Source organism: Chinchilla lanigera, unplaced genomic scaffold, assembly GCF_000276665.1.
Source record: "Chinchilla lanigera isolate Chin_1 unplaced genomic scaffold, ChiLan1.0 scaffold00053, whole genome shotgun sequence".
NCBI lineage: Eukaryota > Metazoa > Chordata > Mammalia > Rodentia > Chinchillidae > Chinchilla > Chinchilla lanigera.
The window spans coordinates 7,419,778-7,441,047 of NW_004955454.1; the positions used below are offsets into that span (position 1 = coordinate 7,419,778).

The 21,270-nt window shown below is 41.8% G+C and overlaps 1 protein-coding gene across 4 annotated transcripts in view; it reads left to right on the plus strand.

The window, feature by feature from the left end:
* The window catches only part of Spidr (scaffolding protein involved in DNA repair), a 349,934-nt gene that overhangs the window by 59,634 nt on the left and 269,030 nt on the right, over window positions 1-21,270 (plus strand). The window contains exon 1 of one of the 4 annotated variants that reach the window (XM_013520205.1): window positions 19,144-19,239. The exons of the other annotated variants lie outside the window; for them this stretch is intronic. Coding sequence (XP_013375659.1) covers window positions 19,159-19,239 — 81 coding nt within the window. The 5' untranslated portion in view covers window positions 19,144-19,158. Of the gene's footprint in view, window positions 1-19,143; window positions 19,240-21,270 lie in introns of those variants that run through there. 4 annotated transcript variants of the gene reach the window in all.

Sequence of the window (21,270 nt, forward strand, 5' to 3'; positions counted from 1 at the left end):
CTGCCAGTCTCCGGAAGAAGTTTGCTGCATTGGCTTCCCTGATGGGAACTTGGTCTCCTTGATCGTTGGAGGAGCTTGGGACCTCACTGTTGCTGAGGATGGCTGTGGTACCTTCTGGGGGAGCTCTGGTTCTTCTGAGCGTCTATTCCTGGTTCCAGTGTAGGTCCCTCAGCCTGCTAGCACTGGTCCTTCATCCCACTGGCACAGACTTTCTAGATTCCACTACTGACCTTCGGGCCTTCCCGGTGCAGATCCGTGAAACAGGCCTGCATGAGATATTGTTATGGGCTCTGGGCCTCCAGATGGACTGGTGGGACACATTGTTATGAGCTCTAGGCCTTCAGCTGGACTCATGCAGGACATTATCATGGGATCCAGGCCCTTCGGTGGATTCCTGGTCTATAGTGTATGGACAGATTTCCTGCACTCTTTTGTATGTCATTCTTTGGGTAACTATAATGAATCATATAAAGTATGTGTCCTGAATTATGTTGTTTCACCTTGCAAAAATAACGCCCCAAACCGACACAAGCTGTAACAACTAGAAATCTGTTAGAAATACAAATTCTTGGGCCCACCACAGATTTCACATTTAACTCTAGGGTTAGGGCCAAGCTATCCTTGTTTTAACAAGCTCTGTATGTGATTCTGTGGTTTGAGAGTTACTGAGATAGAGAACCATATTAAGGAGCAGGAATGTAAGTGGGAGAACTGGCTGGAGCCAACAGAATAGGAGACATCAGGAATGTAGGGCCTGTGAAGGCAGGAACGCTAGTTTGAGGGCCAGGTTTTATTTTAATTGACTTCATATGGTCTGAGAGATGAGACCTTTCATGATAAAAGACAGGAGCACAAGAACTCTTAGTCATCAAGGATACCGCATAAGCTCCTGAACTGCCCAGAGACTCTCCATGTGGCACATCCTTTGAAACTTTGACTATCAGAGTGGTATGTCCTCAGGTAGCTGGAGTGGCCTGAGAACACTCTATTGGAGTCGAAGCGTGAGCATACTGGAGCCTGACAGGTGTGGATGGGGTGCTGCAGCAGCAATGTGTATGTGCCTTGAGTGTGTGTGTGTGTGTGCGTGCACGCGCATGCATGCATGCATGAATACATACTCCTTTGCGGCCAGCGTGGTGGAAACCAGCAGGGTTATCTCTGAGATGGCCCATGGTGTAGTAGTAAGAGGTTCTTCCATGAGTTTGACTCTGTATGATATGGATGCATCACTTTGAAAGACCCACAGTGGCTGGCAAGTGCAGCAGAGTCCAGAATTCCTAACTTGAATGCTATTGCAATTGCTAGTGGGTATCAGGATTGCCGAGTTATCTTCTGTGGCTCTAAGGCTACTTAGATCATGTCCCCCAATACAAAGTGCTCGGGCCTACCTCCATCTTCAGCATATTCTCCCAGTGCTCCTTGATCACACATCTCTACATGCCAACCATGACAGGTTTCTATCATTTCTAGAGTATATATGGTGTTTTCCTCTCCTTTTGTTTTATATGAAATAAATCAGGAACACAAAAATAATCAACACTCATGTATCTGAATAGGCTGAGAGCTGAGCATGGTGGCACATGTTGTAATGCCAGCACTCGGGAGGCTGAGGCAGGAGGATCATTGCGAGTTCAAGACTAGCCTGGGCTACAAAGTGAGCTCAAGGCCAGCCTGAACTGCATAGCAAGACCCTGTCTCAAAAAGACAAAAAAGGGCTGAGAAATAGAATGTACAAGGACAGTTCGGGCCCCTTCCATCTCTTTACCTGTGTCCTTTATTTTTTACTTCTGTTTTCTTACACCCAAGGTTGAATATTTTATTAAAAAATAGATTTAACTCATAGTTTTGGAGTCTGATAGTCCAAACAGTGTGGTGCGAGAAGGAGAGCACCCTGGCTGGTTCACATCATAGCAAATAGCATCAAGGTGGAAGCACATATGAGAGGGAGAAATAGAGAGGGGAGAGTCTAATCTTGCTCTTTTATAACAGTGCATTCTCATGAAAAGTTACTCCCTGGCACCAGCATTAATTCCTACTGAGGGCAGCATTCCTAGTGACCTAATCACCTTCCACTGGGCCCCATATCTTAAATGATTCAGCACTTATCATCATCACCATGCCAAGGACCAAGCTGCCAGCACATGAACCCTTGGGGGACATACTTAAAACATACACATAGTATTGCAGTCAGCCTGAATAGAGCAAACCTGCACTTATCAGATCCACTGCCTCCCTGTGGTCAGCCCAGATGTTCCTGTCTCTACCCAGTGATTTATGAGGTAGTTTGTCAAAGTTTCACAGAACTATGTTAGGTAAGTTCATCTGGCAAGAGCATCTCTGAGGGAATTACAAGGCATAGATATTGAAGATTTTTTTTTTAAATTAGGAAGAAGGATCTTTCAGATTCTAATCCCTTTCCTTTTTTCCTGCTTTAGCCCCTGGCATTGATGTTGGGGAAGGAAGGTTGAATGGCTACATTTATAATGCATGTTTGGAACCATAATAGACAATGATTTTTGTTATTGAAATGATTATTTTATTTTATTTTGAGACAGAGTCTTGCTATGTAGTATGAGCTGGCCTTGAACTCACTTATGTAGCCTAGTCTGGCCTTGAACTCACAGCAATCTTACTGCTTCAGCCTCCTGAGTGCTAGGACTACAGGTGTGCTCCACCATGCTCAGCAAAATGATACTTTTTAAAAACATTCTTTCTCTGAGTTTGCTCTGCAGAAAAGTAGAAACGTGCTTGGCACTACAGCTGGCTATAGGGACCATTAGGGACCATTATAAGGACTAGTACTTACATAGTATTTAGAAGAGTGTGGTATCTAGTTGTTTTCCTGTTTTGTCTGTCTGTCTGTCTCTCCCCTTTTCCTCCCTTCGTCTCTCTCCTTCCCTCCCTCCATCTCCTCTTCCTCTCTCTGTGTCTGTCTGTCTGTCTGTCTGTCTGTCTCTCTCTCTCTCTCTCTCTCTCTCACACACACACACACACAATGGGCAAAGAAAATCACACCAACAGGGTCTGCAAGATGTTTGGGAGACATGAAGAAAGGTGGTTGATGTCCCATAGAGAACCTGCTGCATTCAAAGGTAGAAATCTATGTTCTAAATACGCGTGGACCATTGTTTCAAAGGAAACAGTGAAGGGAAGGAAGACACTCTCTGTGCTGTTACTGTTCTTATAAAAGTATTACTCTTCATTAAGACATCAAATACTCAGTTCTTGATGCATTTTATGCATCCTGTGTAGACCTGAAACTGACCTTGGTCTCTTCCAAACTCTGGTGTGACTTCTGCCCTCTTGGACATCAAGCCAAAGGTTACTATGCACCAGTTCCTGTCAGTGCCTCCTGCATCCTTGCCTCAGATTACTCTCAGTTGAAGTTCTCCTGAGAAGCCTTTGCTATCAGGTTGGCTGGAAATGGATCAAAAGCAATCAGAAGGACCCTGGCTGTTTTTTAAAGCAATGTTTGTGATCTTGCAAGTTTGATGCAAAAATTTTTTTAGACATGTAGGGTATATAGAACTTACACTTGAATAATTTGCCTTGCACTAATTTCTTGCATTGGTTTTATCCAGTCAGTTGTTTATTTAGTAATGGCAACCCTCAGCTTTCTCTTTAATTCACAAATAAAATTCTAATTTGGAATATCTCCAACGTTCACTTGGTTTCTTCTGGTTGCAGCAAATTTTACAGACTGGTTTGAGTTTCTGAATTACCATATATTTCTCAAGAAGTCTTTTAGTGGCATTTCTGTAATGACTGCCTCATAATACAAAAAAGAAGCCTATATAACAGCAGATTTTTCTGTAATCATTATGTTTTTTTCTGATTTTGTGGTAAGGCTTGTCTTGGATCCACAAACACTGTAGGGTTTAGCGAGTTTCTAGGTTTTCCTGTATGATCTTAGGCTGGTGGCAGCTGGGTGGTCTTTCCCATGGGGTGAGCACCCACCTAGATGCAGGTGCCATGGCGAACCCCTGCTGCTGTACTCCATCTGCTCTGTAGCAGGCCTGTGGCTTATTTACTTTCTGCTAGCGTAGGATGTATAGCAAAAGGAGGGGTCCACAAGTGTTTCCGGAATGACACCTGCATAACTTGTTCCCTTCCGCATAACTTGTTCCCTTCCGCATAACTTGTTCCCTTCCGCTGGAAAACCTGGATTTGAGTAAAGACACATACGCACTTTCACTCTGGAAGCATTAGTTCCTTCCCAGGCTTTGAGCTTTATAACAAGCTACTGGTGAATGTGCCTTGTGCCTACACTTAACAGACTTAACGTGCCTACGCTAACAGCCTGTTTAGTTACTGCATCCTCACAGTCTGTGCACCTGGGAAAGGGTAGAAGCCTGTTCATCCCCATTTGCCCCAAGTCCCCTTTCCTCAGTAGGCAAATGCTATTATTGAGCTCTTTGAGTAAGTGAATATGGGGTTGTGTTGCTTGCCCCTTTACAGACAAATTGTACATGCTCCACAGCTGCTATGGAGTTCAGGGTATGTTTAGTGTGCCCTAGGTTTTTCATAAAGAGATCAGAAGTCCACTTCTTGTCACATTGGTGTAGTGTTCAGTTAAGTGGTGATGCTCTCATCCAGTTAGGGCATGCTACCCTGTATTCTTATACTACCCTGTGAATATACTTTGTTTCCTGTCTTATGCATCTACAGATGCACATTATCCAAGTTCTATTCCTTTTTCTTCTTTAAAATTTCTTTTCGTATGTGTTCTCAGTGTCCAAAAGAAGAGGTTCTTTTCCGATAATCTCTTTTCCATTTATTTCTATATTAAATTAATTTAAGTTCATTAAATAGATCAACTTATATGTGATTAGCTATTACTTGTGCTGCTGCTTCACTTGTGTAGAAACCAGGAGGCCTGTTTTGTTAAACTGTCTTCTAATACCTTTGTTCTTCCAGGCAAGGAACAAAGAGATTAAACAAATGAGTGAAAGATCAGGGTGGGAGGTGTAGATTGGATTGTAGGAAAAAACAATTGTTTAAGTTCTTGTGCATACTGAGTAAGGTGCTGACATACATGTTCACACACGCACACACACACAAACACGCATGCACAGACACACAGAGTAGAAAAGGTAAAATGTACCTATTAAAAAATGATGAGCAGCCAGAAAAAGGTGAAGATAATGACAAGTAGTCTGGGACAGAGAATAGTAACGTAGACTGTGGGTGAGAGCGATGAGCAGATTCTTGTGGAGCTTGCTCTCCCAGGCTAGGGTGTGTCTGCCCAAGAGAGCAATTGAGCACAAGGTCAAGGTAGGGCCAGAAAGGTGAGGTGTCCCGAGGGTGAGGATGTGGTATGCAGTTGGACAGTGTGTGGGAAGTGTGAGTTTGGGGCTCTGGGGACACTGAGTGTTGGGATGAGGAGGTGGAAAGAGGGGCTGATGTGGTTCAAGAGGGGAGCACTTAACTCAGTGTTGGGGACTTTCTCCGTGGGAATGTGTAGGATGAGGCAGACGTGCAGACAGAAAGAAAAGGGAGTTGTGAGAGTTTAGGGGACCAGTGTATCTAAGATTTGTATAATCTGAACAGAAATCAGAGTGTGGAGATCATTGTTTCTAATGATCCTGTTCTAGACATGAGGACTGAGAATGGAGAGAAAGGGGAGATGTTAATATTCATCAATAAGTTGATTTCAGTTTATTTTGAACATAAATGATAAATACTCATTTGAAAGCTGAGATCCTAGAATGATTGCCTGGTAATAGAAATCTGAGAAAGGGGAAGGTTGTTTAGTTTTGTCATGAGAAATTGAATTAGATACTCTGATATAAATGTTTTAAGCGTTTCTAAAATCAGTAGATTAAGGCTAAAAGGTCTAAAAGCTAGATTTGAGAGTTTCAGTTTTTGTAATCTCAGGAGTGAAAAATAAAATTTTATAGAGTGAGAACTTAAGTGGCTATTTCTAATCAGTGCCATAACATTCTTTCTTGATACTAAGTATTTTGAGGCCAGTATTTTGATTATCTTTTTAACATGTTCACAACAGGGCCATACATGCATGACTTCCATTGGGTGGCTTGTACCACTGGTGGTACATGCATGACTGTCTCACAGGGGCCACGGGACAGTCCTCTTGGTAACAAGTTGGCCAATGGGACAGTCATGTAGTTCAGAATGGTGGGAACATGTTAAACAGTGATAAATATCTTAGTTACTTTTCTCTCATTGCTGAGACAGAATACCCAACCCTCAAAGTTAAAGGGGGAAAGGGTTATTTAGCCCACAGTTTGTAGAGGTTTCAGTCTATAATTGGCTGGCTCCAAGGCAGGTGGCACATGGCAGGAGGCAACAGTTCATAGTAGGGGTGGAGTAGGGTGGGGAGACAGCAAAAGCAACAAGGGAGAGAGATAAGGTACAAGCCTCTTTCTGTCCCTTATATTGTCTGCAGGCTCCCCACCCTAGGGTGGGTGTATTACTCACACCCTTAATCTCAGTGTTGGACCATGGATCAATTATAAACTCTAGACTCAGTCACCTCTGAAAAGCGCCCTGCCCCGTGACTGCATGATGCCTTGGGGGGACATCTAGACACAAACCATAACATGTTGGAATTCTGAATGACCTCCAGTATGCCTGCTCTGTGCCAGACGAGGTGTAATACCTGAGACTGAGTAGATGGATTTTACTACTGTGGTTAGTAAAATGGTTTGCGTATTTGGCATTGAGAAGAGTCTTTATCCTTGATAGGTTAGACATAATTCCCTGAGCTCTTAGATCTGGGTTTAGCAGTCAGAGATGGAGGAAATTTGAGACTCAAACGAAAAGAGAAATTGATATGCTATTGCTGGTGGGGACCTCAGGGCAGGGAATATGGCAGCCTTTCATACCTCAGAGCAGATCTTCCTGACAGCAGCAAAGAAACAGGGACCTCAGTCCTGTGCCTACAACATGAGTGAACTTGGAATTGGATTTTTCTCCAGGCTGTCTGATGGAGAATTAAGCCCCACTAGAGTTGGATTTCAGTTTTGTGGTACTTTGAGCAGATAAACCAGCTAAAATGTACCAGATTGTTAATAACTGAGCTAATGAAGGGGTGTTAGTTTAAGGAGCTAAGTTTTTGTTAATTTGCCACACAACAATAAAAAATAAATTTTGTAATAACAATTGAAGTGTACACAGGTAGCACAGATGATTATATATATACCCACGCACTTAGATAGTGGGAATAGGAGCACATAAGACATCAAGTGGTTGGTGGGAAGTTCTGCTGTTGGCCTCCATTCCCCTCTTCCCTGCCAGCCCTCTCTACTTTCACAGCACACGGTGTAGTAGGTCCATAGCAGCCCGAATCTGAGTGTGGCAGCAGCAGCATCTCGCAGACACTTGTTATTCGGCAAGCACTTGTCAAAGGATAAAGTTAAGGAAGGAATTTTGAAATGTTAGGTGGAGGGAAAAGGTAGTGGGTGGAGAAGGAAGGGAAGGTAAAGGTCATAAAAACACAGGATTCAAAAGGCAAATTAGAAACTGTGGGGTGATGTGGGACTGCTGTAAAAAATACCACATAGTGGGTAGCTTAGAAGCAACAGACATGTATTTCTCACATTTCTGGAGCCTGAGAAGTTGAAGATCAGGGTGCGAGCTGATTCATTATCTGTGGTGAGAACCAGCATCTTTATTCTGCAGAACTCACTTTTTGCCATTATTTCATATGGTAAAAAGGGCAAGCCAACTTTTTGGGGCATTTTTATCAGGGTGCAAATCCTATTGATGAACCCTCTGCCCTCATGACCTATCACTTCCCAGAGACCCTCCTCCTAATATCGTCACATTGGAGGTTAGACTTTCAGTGTAACACTTTGGCAGGGGTGGGGCACGTGGGAGTAGGGTGGGGGGACATAAACATTTAGTCCGCAGCAAATGTCAGTGGTTGTTATCAGAGTCAGGAGAACTTGAGAATTAAAATGATTTTTCTAGAGAGACCCTATGGCTGAAATAGTGAACACCAAAACAAGATTTCAGGAATTATAGATAAAAAGCAGATCCTTAGAGTCTCACATTATCTTGTTGAGGCTTGCTCGTTTGTGATGTAAAGAAAGAAATGCATTCTGGGAGCACATACTTCCTGCTTAGCTTCCATACATACATCTTTTGTGCAGAAGAGATTAAGAAATGGATAAAAATCAAACAATGTCAATAGTTTCTTTATTAATATCACCATTCAGGGTTTGAGACAGGGTCTTGCAATACAGTTCAGGCTGCTCTTGAGCCCACTTTATAGCCCATGCTGGTCTCAAACTCACAATGATCTTCCTGCCTCAGCCTCCTGAGTGCTGGAATTACAGGTGTGCACTGCCATGTCTGGCTTTTTTTTTTTTTTTTTTCTGAGACAGGCTCTTGCTATGTAGTCCAGGCTGGCCTTGCACTCACTGTGTGGCCCAAACTGGCCTTGGACTTGCAGCAATCCTCCTGCCTCTCAGCCTCCTGAGTGCTGGGATTACAGGTGACCATTCAGTTTTTTAAAAGCCTATTATTGACTAAAAAACATATATGCAATGCTCAGTTTTCTGTTAATAATGGAAAAGTTCTGTTCTGTGAATATTTATAAGCATTAAGAAAATAATTCAAAGCATAGTAGGAAAAATAAAGATTAATAGAGATATGAAATTGGTATGAGGTTTAAACAGCTACAGATAAAAGGGCTAGAAACAGCTTCTATCAGAGGTTGCTCAGATGTTATTATGAAAGTTATATTCCATTAGACACAATGGTTATAATGCCGTAGAAGTGATGGGTAATGTGTTCTTTGTCTAGCACCTATTTCCTGGGTGCATGGAAGTAACCTTTCAGGGAAGTTAGCTATGTATTGTGTAGACACTGGAAGTTTATTGGGGGGATGATCTGTAACTGAAGAGAGCATCCTAGGTTATTGTAAAGTGAAGAGAAATGTGACGAAGGTACAGTGGGTAGGAGTAGGTGATGAGAATGTTCTTCACCTCTATTCCTTTCATTCAGGATCATTATCATCTCTTTTTCCAAAAAAGTTTTCTGCAAGACATAGAGAAGGAACAGCACAGGTATAGTGGCACACACCTGTAATCCCAGCACTTGAGAGACTGAGTTAGGAGGATCGCCATGAGTTCGAGGCCAATCTGGGCCACATAGTGAGTTCAAAGCCAGCCTGGATGACATAGTGAGACGCTGTCTCAAAATAAAAATAACATAACATAACATAACATAACATAACATAACATAACATAACTTAACATAACATAAAGAAGGAATGAGATAACCTGCTAGCAGGACATGGTAATATAGACACAATATGACCTATGTGGATAGCTTTAACTGAAAGCGGTTGTTAATATTTTTAATTTATAATTAAGGATTACCTGAACTACTTAGTGTTTTAACTGTATTTGAAACCACAAGTAGTTTCTTCAATATTTTCTCAAGTGTTTAAGACACTTAATTCTCTCTCTTGACTTCCTCTTCATCTTAGGAACTGCAATTTCCTTTGTAAGGACAACTTCCTGCTGGGTGCTGCTCTTTTCAGCCACTTCTGTCTTGGGTGCCTTGTGTTTTTAATGTGAAGCCATAAGTGCATTGCGACACTAGCCATTTCATCATGGTGCAAATTGAGAAAGTCTAGCAGGAAGTCACAAGTTGACTGTCCCCAGCACAAGCCTTGTATTTCCCAGTTGCTGTGTCATGACAGGCAGTTGGTGTTCTGAATGGCAGTTATGCAGAGGACACTGCAGAAAGGACTTCTCTTCTAGAGATGTGTTTATGAGTGTAATCATCTGGGTAGCAAAATATATGTGGAAAGGAGATACTTTTACCCAGTCTGAAAAAGATATTAAAAATCTACTGTTGTTTTCCCATTAAGTTCATTAATTCTCAACATGGAATATTCTGGTTTGCCTGTTTATTTTTAAGCCCCCACCCACTCCCATTGTAGGAGAGTCTTTTCCTTTAACAGCCTGGAAAGACATTTTCATTTGTTGGACCTCCCGTTCTCTCCTCCTTTTGCACTGTAGGTGTTTTGTGTAGTGTTCATCTGGTCTGTTCTGTGCAGGAGCTTGTTCATGATTACCTGTTGAAAAGCTGACTGTGTAGGCACAGGAATGGGCCAAAATATAGTAAGTATATTACTTACTGTGGAGTAATTACTTAGTCTCTAATTACTGTAGAGTAAGTAATATCTATACATTTGGTCATGGTCTCTGGAGAGTTTTCCCTGTGTGTCACATCTAACATAGAAAAAAATCGGACTGCTGTCCTCACAAGGCCGAAGGAACCTCTTGAGTTTCCATCTCTGTCAGTTGCAGAAATAGTATCTATCTTTTCGTTGCTGCTTAGATAGAACAGTTGCCTCTAGGACTCCAATACATAAAGGAAAGATACGTTGTGAAAGTTTTTCTTTGCTCTTGTTATTTATAGATCAGATAAAGAGAACTTTTCAGTAAGCGATTTGGCCAAGATTTATTTATTTCATATTCTTGCATACAGTAGATTTCTGAATGTCGGTGTAAATTCTCAGTTAAGCATACACAAACCCAGTCAGGCTTTCAAGAAGCTCACATTCTCAAAGAAGGGACAGATAGGTCGCCAAATACTGGTGGTACACATAAATTTAGTGATAGAAGTGGTTATAATATGTAGCAGTTGCCAGCACTCTGTAGGTTAAGAAAGACACCATAGTAGATGATAATAAAATAAATATAGCAAATAGCAATGGTAGAACCTTTGTGGTGTTAACTGGGTGCTCGCTGTAAAATTCACTAATAGAGTGTAGTGGGAGGTGAAAGCCTTCGCAGGTGAAGGATGCTTGAGTAAAGTCTTCAACACTTGGGCTGGGGTGTTGCTCGGTTGTAGTATGCACAGGCCCCAGGTTCAAGCTCCGGAACTTTGTACACATTTAAAACAGTCTTCAGCTCTGAGTAGGAATTTGCTGGGTAGGAAAAAAGAGGAAAGGGAACTTCAGGTAAAAGAAACAGTATGGGCAAATATGAAAAACCAACCAGCTTGCTGGGGAACTTCTGTAATTTGGTACAGCACTTTAGTTAGTGTGTGTGTGTGTGTGTGTGTGTGTGTGTGTGTGTGTGTGTGTGAAAAAGCAGCAGGAAATGTGATTGGGGAATTAAGATCATGAGAGATCCTAGAATGCCAAAATGTTTGCCTTTAATTTATGCTTGCAAATGATGGGGAGAATTCTTTTTTTATATTAAAAAGAAAAAATATTGCACCTTTCTTGACCACACTTCCCTTACCCACTTCTGCCTCATTCCCCGGCTTCTGTTTAAAGCAGAACTCCTTGAGATGGTTCTGTAGACCTGTTGTCCTCACATCTCCCAGTCCATCATCTCCCTGCTTGTCGTCCCACTTCTGCCCCCGACCTCTATGGTGCTGGTCCCTAATGCAGAGTCAGAGTCTCTTCCTCATCCTGTGTGGCATGTGAGCAGCACCAGGACTGCTGCTGCCTTCCTCCTCCCTGCACACAACAAGTGGAGTTTTGTTTTGTTTCTTTTAAGGGAAGAACATGAAAACCATTGAAAGGTCAGTGCTGCTTCATGAAACTGTTGTTTCAGTTACAGACATGTTTCTCTTGTCAGGTGAAACGTGTGTTGTGGTCAGAAGAAGTTTGTACACATTTGGAAACACTGACATAGAACGTAGGAATTAAGAGGATGAGCCTCATGGCTCAGGTAGATGGGTCAGAGCCTACTAATCCCTTACTCTGTACCTAGAGTAAATTATTCAACCTTTCCAAGTCTTGGTTTCTTGCTTAATATGGGCTGCTATAATAAAGGACCATAGAGTGAGTGACATATAATCAACAGAATTTGATGTCTCGTAGTTCTAGAATCAGGAAGTCAGAGGTCAGGGTACCAGCATGGTCTTGTCTGGTGAGGGCCCATTTCTAGGTGGCAGACCGCCACCTTCTTGTGTCCTTGCATGAGTGGAGGAAGCAAGCTAGCTCTCTTGCCTCCTCTAAGAAGGTATTAGTCCCATTCATGAGGGCTGTACCCTCTGTCTTAGTTATCTCCCAAAGACCCCAAGCTCCAGATGTCATCACATTCATATTACTGAAGGTGAATTTTGGGGGACAAACATTCAGTCCATACCAGTTTCCTTCTTTTTAAGATGGGCATAATAATTCCTGTCTCAGGGGTTGAGGTGTAGTTCAGTGGTAGGACACATCTACTATGTGTAATGCCCTGGGATCAACACTCAGTATTGACAAAAAAATTCTATCTCAAAGGGGTAAAGAATCAAAAGAGACCATGAAAAAAGGGCCCTGGCTGTAGAATTACTTTTTTAAAAAATAGGGAGAGCTCATAAACAGATGGCTAAGTTGTACCAGGTGAGATAGAAGTCCTCTGGTTAGAACTTTATTGGATGCAATAACTTAACTGCTTATGTAGTTTGTCCTCTGGCTCCACCATACTGACCACATCACATTCTCTTAATATGGTGGGCTGCTCACTCCTTCAGACTGCCCTCTTCCTCGCTCTTTCTGCCCCCGTCCCTGTGACATCTACTCACTGTCAGGACACCTCTTCTGGGAAGCCCTCCCCATCAAACTCTTGCCCACAAACTAAAGTCCTCCTCCTTGTGAGTCTCCCATACCCCTCTCTATCTTCAATCTGTGGCTCTGTGTTACCGATGTGTGTGTCTGTTCCTTCTATGTTTTAAGTTCTTGAAATCAAGAAAAATTTGTTTATCTTTTGTCCCTAGCAAGAACAAGGCCTGTGATTAATGTGATGAATAGGTTTATTATTTGCATAGCCAGCAATGGGCATTAGGGATAAGTGAGACCAGCTGCTTTCCCTATGCCTCAGTAGATGCCAGTTTTTATTCTCTTTTAATTAATCCTCACGATGACTCTGTGAAATAGGTGTTGTTACTTTTTTATAGTTGTGGCTCAGAGAGGTTTAAAACTCTCTGCCACATCATTAGTAGAACACAAGGCTTAAAATCCTTTGTGGGAGTTACTGTGCTCATCATGAAGGAAATGAAAGGATGACGTTAAGGATGAAGACTGCAATTCATCCTTAAAATCTTATTTTTTTAATTATCAAACTTATGATCTAACTGTGGAAAATGGAGGTAAATGTGAAAATATTCAGCACACTGTTATGGGGCTCCTGGAATGATGTTATAAAAGTATTAAAAATCTCCCTTTGACTGCACAGTTCAAGTAGTTATCTCAGATAGTCCTATTTTTAAAAAGCAATGATGAGCTCAGTTTTCTCTTAGTTGAAAAACTTACTTTTTTAAAAATTATATTCGTTAAAAATTGCATGGCTAATCTAAGTTGCCAGGCCTTATATGAAAAGAAATGGAGACTATAATTATGTGATGTTTTTACTCAGAGTGCATTAAAGGTTTCTGGGTCAAGCAAAGTTTTTACGTGATAGTGTGGAGAAAATTGGGCATATGGCTGGTATATGTTGGTAATTAGCTTGACTTTTGGCAATTTGAAGGAAACATGCAGGGACCAAGGATATAGCTCAACAGTACAGCACCTGTGTGGCAAGTACAAGGTCCTGAGTTCAATTCCTGGCACACATACACAAAAAAGAGAACATACAATCAAACTATTTCCAGTTTCAAGGTTTAACATGTTCCCACTGGCTAGAACTATTTGTAGTACTTGCCTGACTGTTCCATCAGGAAGTTTGTAATACCCAACGGGACAGTTGGACAGTCATACATATACCACCCATGCTTCAGAGCTGCCCGGCATCAAGACATATGAATTATAGCTTTGTCCTGAGTGTGTTAAAATTTGGCAGTAGTCTAGATGAAATTTTCTTTTTTAAAGAAAAATGTAATACCTTTCATTATGTAAGCTCTGGTCACATTAATTCAGTAATTTTCAATAAGTTTGAAGTCAGTTCAATTTCACTGACTTGCAAATTAAGGAGGATTTTAGTAGGAGTCCTAGATTACTATTGTTTAAAATATCTGTAGAACTTAACATTAATATTTGATTATGTTGGAAAGAATTCTTGCTTAAAATCCATTTTAAATAATTAACAAGATAAACCAAATGTGAAAAGGAATGGTATTCAGACATTAATACGTCCAAGGATACAAACCTAAAAGAAATAATTCGTGTGTGGTGAGTGCTTTCTCCTTGCCTACATTTTTTTTTGATACCAGAAATTGAACTCAGGACCTTGTACTTGCCAGGCAGGCGCTGTGCTACTGAACTATATCCCCTGCCCTCCTTGCCTGCTTTTTAAAATGCTCTTGTCGGCCCTGGTAATTACGGGTTACTGTTGAGTTTTGTTCTTTTAGTAAATGTTAAGCTGTTCTTTTCTGTTGTTGTTAAGCTGTTCTTGACCTGTCAGTATATGCTCTTTCGGGTTAATTTGTTTTGTTCATTCTAGGTGTGGTGGTGGTTTCTACCGAACCATTTTTCTTTTTCTTGTCCGCACGGCAAAATTTAAATACAAGTATAACATTAGGGACAGATGTGGAGAAAGCCCATCAAAAGGGATTGTAGAAGAAAATAAAACAGACCTGGCATTTTTTTCTAGACATTAAAACTACATCACAGAAATCAGTTCTATTAAAACCTTGTTTGCTTTTATATCTTTGATTGCCTAGTTGAGCTTTTAAAATAAATACTGTATCTATTAAAAAGCAGTTAAACTTTGTTACCCAAAAGTAATGAAAATATAATATCATGTCAGTCTCTCACTGTATCTTTTTAGGGGCTTTGATTATGTTACACATGCTTACTGTCTTTGTGCAACATTGAATCCAGTTATTGGGAAAGTAAGTGCTTTAAACTTAATTTAATTAAGCTTTTTTGTTGTAAGAGCCAAGTGCAGGAACTGTTCAGGGATTGTACAGTTAAAAAGATTATCTGTTGCTTGATTACTCTGAAGATGGAGGAAAGGATGGGATAAGTTTCCTCTTGGAGGAAAGAGCAGCCCTGGAGGATTGTGGTCAAGTAAGTAGGGACCCTAGTCTGCAAGGAACAAAATCCTCCCACACCCATGTGAGCTTGGGAGAGACTCCTGAGCTCCAGATGATAAGCTAACCCAGTTAGCAGCTTGGTTTTAGCTGTGGGAGGCCCAGTATATAGAACCCAGCCATACTATGCCTGGCCTTCTCTGTCCAGATAAAGAGTAGAACTGTAGGGGCTGGGGATGTGGCTCAGTGGTAGAGTTCTTGCCTTGCATGTACAAGGCCTTGGATTTGATCCCCAGCACCACCAAAAAAAAAAAAAAAAACAAAAAACAAAAAACAAATAAAACTAGTAAGCTAGTAAGTGGATGTTGTTTTAGGCTGCTAAGTTACTATAATTCCTTATGAAGCATTGCAAAACAGGAGAATGTCACTGAGTCTAGAATATGCCAGTGTCAGTGAATGACAGAGCAGTACACTTACATTTTTTCTTCACTACTTTTGGGGTTGTGCAGATTTTATATCATGCCCATAAATATTGTGTTAGCTTTCTGTTACTATAACAAATGCCAGCTTATATAAAGAGAAAAGATTTATTTTGGTTGATAGTTTTAGAGGTCTCAGTCTATGGACAGTTGCCCTTGTCATCTTTGGGCCTGAGGACAGGCAGTGAATCATGACAGAGAATGTGTTAGAGCAGGCTGCTCTTGTATTGGTAGCCGGGAAGCAGAAGCAGGATAGGGAAAGGACCAGGGCCCTACCATCCCTTTTGGGGGATATCCCCAGTGACATAAAACTTCCCCCTTGGCCATGCTTCATAAAGATTCTGCCACCTCTCAGTAGTACCATAGGCTGGGGACAAAGCCTTTAACACATGGACTTTTTGAGAGATACTTACTCAAACATAGGCAAATGTTAAGTTGGATTTTAAAATTTATTCATTGGTGTTTTTTGTTTTGTTTTTGTTTTTTAACCTAGAAAAGACATTGAGGAGAATCATTTTTATTTAAGCTCGGTTGTTTCTTGATCAGAGCTGGAACATAGAGCTTGCAGGCCACATCTGGCCCACCACCTGTCTGCACACAAAGTTTAACGAACTCAGCCACACGTACGAGTTTATGTGTTCTTTATGACTTGTCTGTGGCTGGTGTCACAGCACGGTGGCAGAGTGGACCATGTATGACACAAAGACTCAGTCAGTTACTGTATGGTCCTTTGTAGAAAAATTTGCTGACCCCTGTTCTAGATGATTTGCTTTGCAGCCGTATGCTTTTAACCTTAAGTAGCTTGCACAGATTAGGGCTAATGTTTAAGTTCTGAACATAAATTATTTTTTAAAAAATTATATACAGTCATATCTTATTGCCAGGATTATATAGACTAGTTTTCACTTCTCCTTCTACTGAAACAATGGGAAATGTGTTAACATAATAAAATCCCATAAACTGGGTCTCATGTCCCCAATACTGTCCTTACAATCAGTGATTTGCTAGAAGGAATCATTAGACTCAATATTGAATATACTCATGGTCCAGTTTATTACATTGAAGGAAATAAAGGGAAAGGTACAGCAGGAGCAGTCCAAAGGGGACTAAGTATGTGTTTCCAAGAGTCCTTGTCTTAGACATGCTTAGTTCTACTAGCAGTGAATGACAGCAGCATATGCAAAGTGTTCTCTATCAGGGAAGCCCACTTGCTCCTATCAGTTCTTGGTTTCAATTCAGGTTTAGTCATACAGTTGCACAGTGCCTGTGTAATTGACTGTAGATACTCGCTCATCCCCCAGAAGGAAAGCAGGTGTTCACCATAGATTGCACAGTACAGTCTGTCCAGACGCAGTGGTACAGAGTGGTCAAGGCTTCGTGTGTGCAAAGTGCTTTCACCAGAACATTCTAAGAGCTCAGTTCTCAAGTACTAGTCAGTGCCCTGTCGCAGAATGGGCCCTTCTGAGAGGAAGAGAAGTTGGAGCTACTCAGCCTGCAGAGTTAACATTTTCCTAAACTCTACACAGTGTCTCCAGTGACATCTGTTCAGAAACAAAATGTTCTGCTAGTTGTCGTTACATTTCAGATACATTAATACCTTGGTTCACAAGTGCTTCTGTTCACAAACAGTCGTGTTCACAAATGGAAGTGTGCGGCACAGTTTTGCTCCCATTCTCGAGCTCCGCATCGGGTGACAAACACGACTGCAGCCATCTTCCCCGGTGAATATGAATGTAGCCCTCTTCCCACTCTTACACAGGGTTGTGGCTTTCTCTAGTCAAGATCACAGTTGCAGACAGACCTGTTCACACTTGCTGTGAAGAAGCTTCTTTGTGTGCTTTTTAGCACACACAGGACTGTGCGGTATTAATCAATCCAGCATGGCTCCAAAGAAAGTGCAGAGCAAGCATCGTGGTGAAAAGAAAGTGCACAGTGGTCATGATGGTGACAGGAATGTGCAGAGCAGGTAAGAAATAGGATTTTTTTTGGCCTTTTTCAGACAGGGTCTCCCTATGCAGTTCAGGCTGGCCTCGAGCTCACTTTGTAGCCCAGGCTGACCTCGAACTTGCAACAATCCTCCTGCCTCAGCCTCCTGAGGGCTGGGATGACAGGTGTGCGCCACCACACCTGGCACAAGAAATAGGATTTGAAGAAAATAACCATTGAATTGAAAAAGAAATTATAGAAAAGCATAAGTGTGGTATTCACATGACTGATCTGGTCTCAGAGTACAAGATGGCAAAATCGACAATCTCGGGTGTTTTAAAGAATAAAGATGCCATCAAAGGAACTGTTGTGGCAAAGGAGCAACATTGTTAACCCTGCAGAGGGCACAAGTGCTGGAAGAGATGGAAAAACTTATTAGTGTGAAACAGATGGTGGGTGATAGCATTTGTGAAGCTATGATCTGTGAAAAAGCTGGAAAATTCCAGTGATTTAATGCAAGAAAACCGCTGTACAAGTACAAGAAGTGATGCATTTAAAGCCAGTGGACGGTGATTTGATAAATCCCTCAAGAGAGGTGGCATCAACAGTGTGATAAGACGTGGTGAGGCTTCCAGTTCTGACAAGGCCACCGTAGAACCCTACAAGAAAGAAATTTCAGAGTTCGTGGTGGCAGAAGGATATGTTGCTCAACAAGTGTTCAACTGCAGTAAAACAGGGCTGTACTGCACGATGCTAAACAGAACCTGTATCACACAGGAGGAAAAGGCACTGCTGGGGCACAAACCCACGAAGAATGGATTGACCCTTTTGCTGTGTGGGAATGCAAGCACTGATCTGAAGATTAAGCCACTGTGGGTGTACCATTCCCAAACCCTTTGTGCATTCCAGGAACAGAATGTGAACAAGGCCAGACTACCTGTCATGTGGAGGGCCACTGCGAAAGCTTGGGTCACAAGGCAGTTAGTTGTTCATGGAATGACTGCACAAGGTGTTTGCATCCCCTGTTAAGAAATGTCTTTCTGAAAGCCAACTGCCTGAAAGGTGCTTTCTTCTGATGGACAGTGCCCTGGCTTATCCTCCAGCCTTGGTGTATGATATGGACGCTGAGTAGGACTTCATAAAAGTTCCTCTCCCCAACAAGACACCTCTTTGCAGCCCATGCACCAGCAAATGATTTGCAATTTGAAGAAGCTGTACACAAAGGCACTCCTCACCAGATGTTTTAATGTCACTGAAGAGGCATCCTTGACTCTGAAAGAGTCCTGGAAGATAGATTTCAATGTCTTCCAGTGCAACAACTTCATTGACAACACCTGGGAAGATGTCACGTACCAGAGCTTAACTCAGCCTGGAGGAAACTGTGGCCAGAATGTGTCACTGAACGTGACTTTGAAGAGTTTGATGCACAGGTGGCGGAGTTGACTGTGTCCATGGGGCAGACTAAGGGTCTGGATACCAATGGCGCAGACATAGCAGAGCTTGTTGAGGACCATAAGGAAGATCTGACAATGGAAGAACTCAGCGAACTCCAGAGTGAGCTGCTTGAGGAAGAGCATTCCCCTGAGGAAAGGGAAGAAAAGGAGGAGAATACCAGTGATGTGATAAAATCCATTATGGAAAATGGAATGGGTGCAGTGATTTCTTTGAGAAGCACCACCCCAATATAACTGTAATGAACAGTGTTGAATCTGATGAGTGATAATGTAGTCTCTCATTTCCAGATGGTGTGTAGTGTAGGAAAAAACAAGTGACAGTAGAGAGATTTTTCATCAGAATTGACCCTGAAGCTAAGAGACAAAGAAGAGAGGAAATGCCTGAAGGACATGTCCCTGACGTCTCTATGGAGGGGGACTGTCCCTCCACAGTAACCTCCTTCCCACCCACCTTCCTGTCCTCCACTCCAGAAGTGCCCTCAAGCAAGGTTAGTGTTCTCTCTCTTCATACTGTACTGTATTTTGTTTCATATTTTTGTGGGTAAAAAATATTTTCTATAGTATATATAGAACTACATATATATATGACTAAACTATATATAACTAGGTATGTAGTTGTATATGTATATAGTTATATATGTGTGTGTATATATACATATATATACACACATTATACCTTTTAAATGCCTTAATATTAAGGTCCTTGTATCACCTTTATATTCAGAAATATATATATGTATCTGAATGGATTAACCTTATTTACATTGAATCTTATGGGAAAATTTGATTCCAGTTCATGACCAGTTCTGTTTGTGACCAGAATCAAAGAACAAATTAAGTTCCTGAACCAAGGTACTACTGTGTGGTATTTTAATAACTTGATTTTCAGTCAACATTCTTATTCTCCTATAAGATAGACTTACATGACTTTATAAATTAAGCTGAGGATAACTTACAGTATAATATATATATATTTCCCTCTATTCTTTTGGCTCCCAGTGTTTTCTGTATAGAATCTGGTATGACGTGTGCAGGATGCTCGTGGGTGTTGGGATTCCTGAGATGATCATCTTAATTTGTTGTATGACTTTGGATAACTACATACAAATTATTGTCTATTTAAGTTCGCAGCATTCGCCTTCTTTTACTTTAAAGTAACCTCATAAGGATTGTTTTGATTAAGTTAGAATATTTCAGAGAAGCCCCTTCTTGTACACATAAAGTGGTGAGGTATCACTTGCTAGAAGGCCTGTCATGGCTTTAGGCTAACCATGTGTTGTAGTTTGGGGTTTTGCAAGGGGAAACAATACAATACAGGGCATATACCTTATAAGATCATTTTATAGTAGTTACCCAAAGAGCCATATACGAAGAGAGTGCAAGAAATCAGGCCACACACTAAAGACCAGAAGAATCCAGCTGAGGGTTTGGATCCCATGATAATGTCCTGCATGAGTCCAGCTGAAGACCTAGAGCCCATAACAGTGCCCCCCATGGGTTTAGCTGGAGGTCAAGAGTCCATGACAGTGTCTCATGCAGGCCTGTTTCATGGATATGCACTGAGAAGGGCCAAAGGTCAGTGGTGGAAGCTAGAAAGTCTATGCCAGTGGGATAAAAGATCTGTGTTAGCAGGCTGAGGGATCTGCACTGGAGCCAGAGAGCGATGCTCAAAGTAAGAACCAGAGCTCCCCTGAAAAGTACCGCAGCTACCATCAGCAACAGTGAGGTCCAGAGCTCCTCCAATCATCAAGGCAACCAAGTTCCCATTTGGAAAGCCAATGCGACAAGCTTCTCCAGGAGACTGAGCAGTGTACCATCTTCCCCTCTGGAGCTAGGAAGTGATGCTCCAAGTGAAGGACCAGAGCTTCCCCAAAACAGACTGTGACAACACTATCCTGAGCTCCCCCGACAATGAGGACAGCTGAGTTTCCATCAGGAAAGCCAGCGTGACAAACTCCGCCAGGAAACCAACAGCTCCCTACAGCTTCCCAGCAGCTTCTCCAGTTCTCTTATGCTGCTGGCAACAGGCCTCAGGTGGACCTGCCACACCCAGCATCACACTGGTTCAGTTCCGCTGGGTGTTACAAGTTGACCACTAGTTGTCAGTCTACCACACTGTGGAAGGGGACCCTGTGTCTCTGAAATAATTGCTGTTAAATTTGCTTTACAGATGAGTGTTTTGGGTTTTAGTTGCTTGACTTAGTTGTCGACAAGTAGCCAAATGTCAGTCTCTAAAGAACAGAAACTATGTTTTACCACTCCTTTTTCTGATATTTTACATTGAGCCTTCCTGTTTCCTGGTGTGTAAGCCCAAGACAAATAAAAACCTCTATTACTTTGGCAGTCAGAAAAACTGTTAGTAGCTGAAGTGGAACATCATAGCAGTGTGGCACCCAGCACCTTGCAGACAGAGAAAGAAAACACATCTGGCATGGCCAAACCATGTTACCTCAAACTCCCCTAATAATAGTTCCCCACAAGAATAACTGAGCTATAAAAGAATATTCAATCCAGCATGT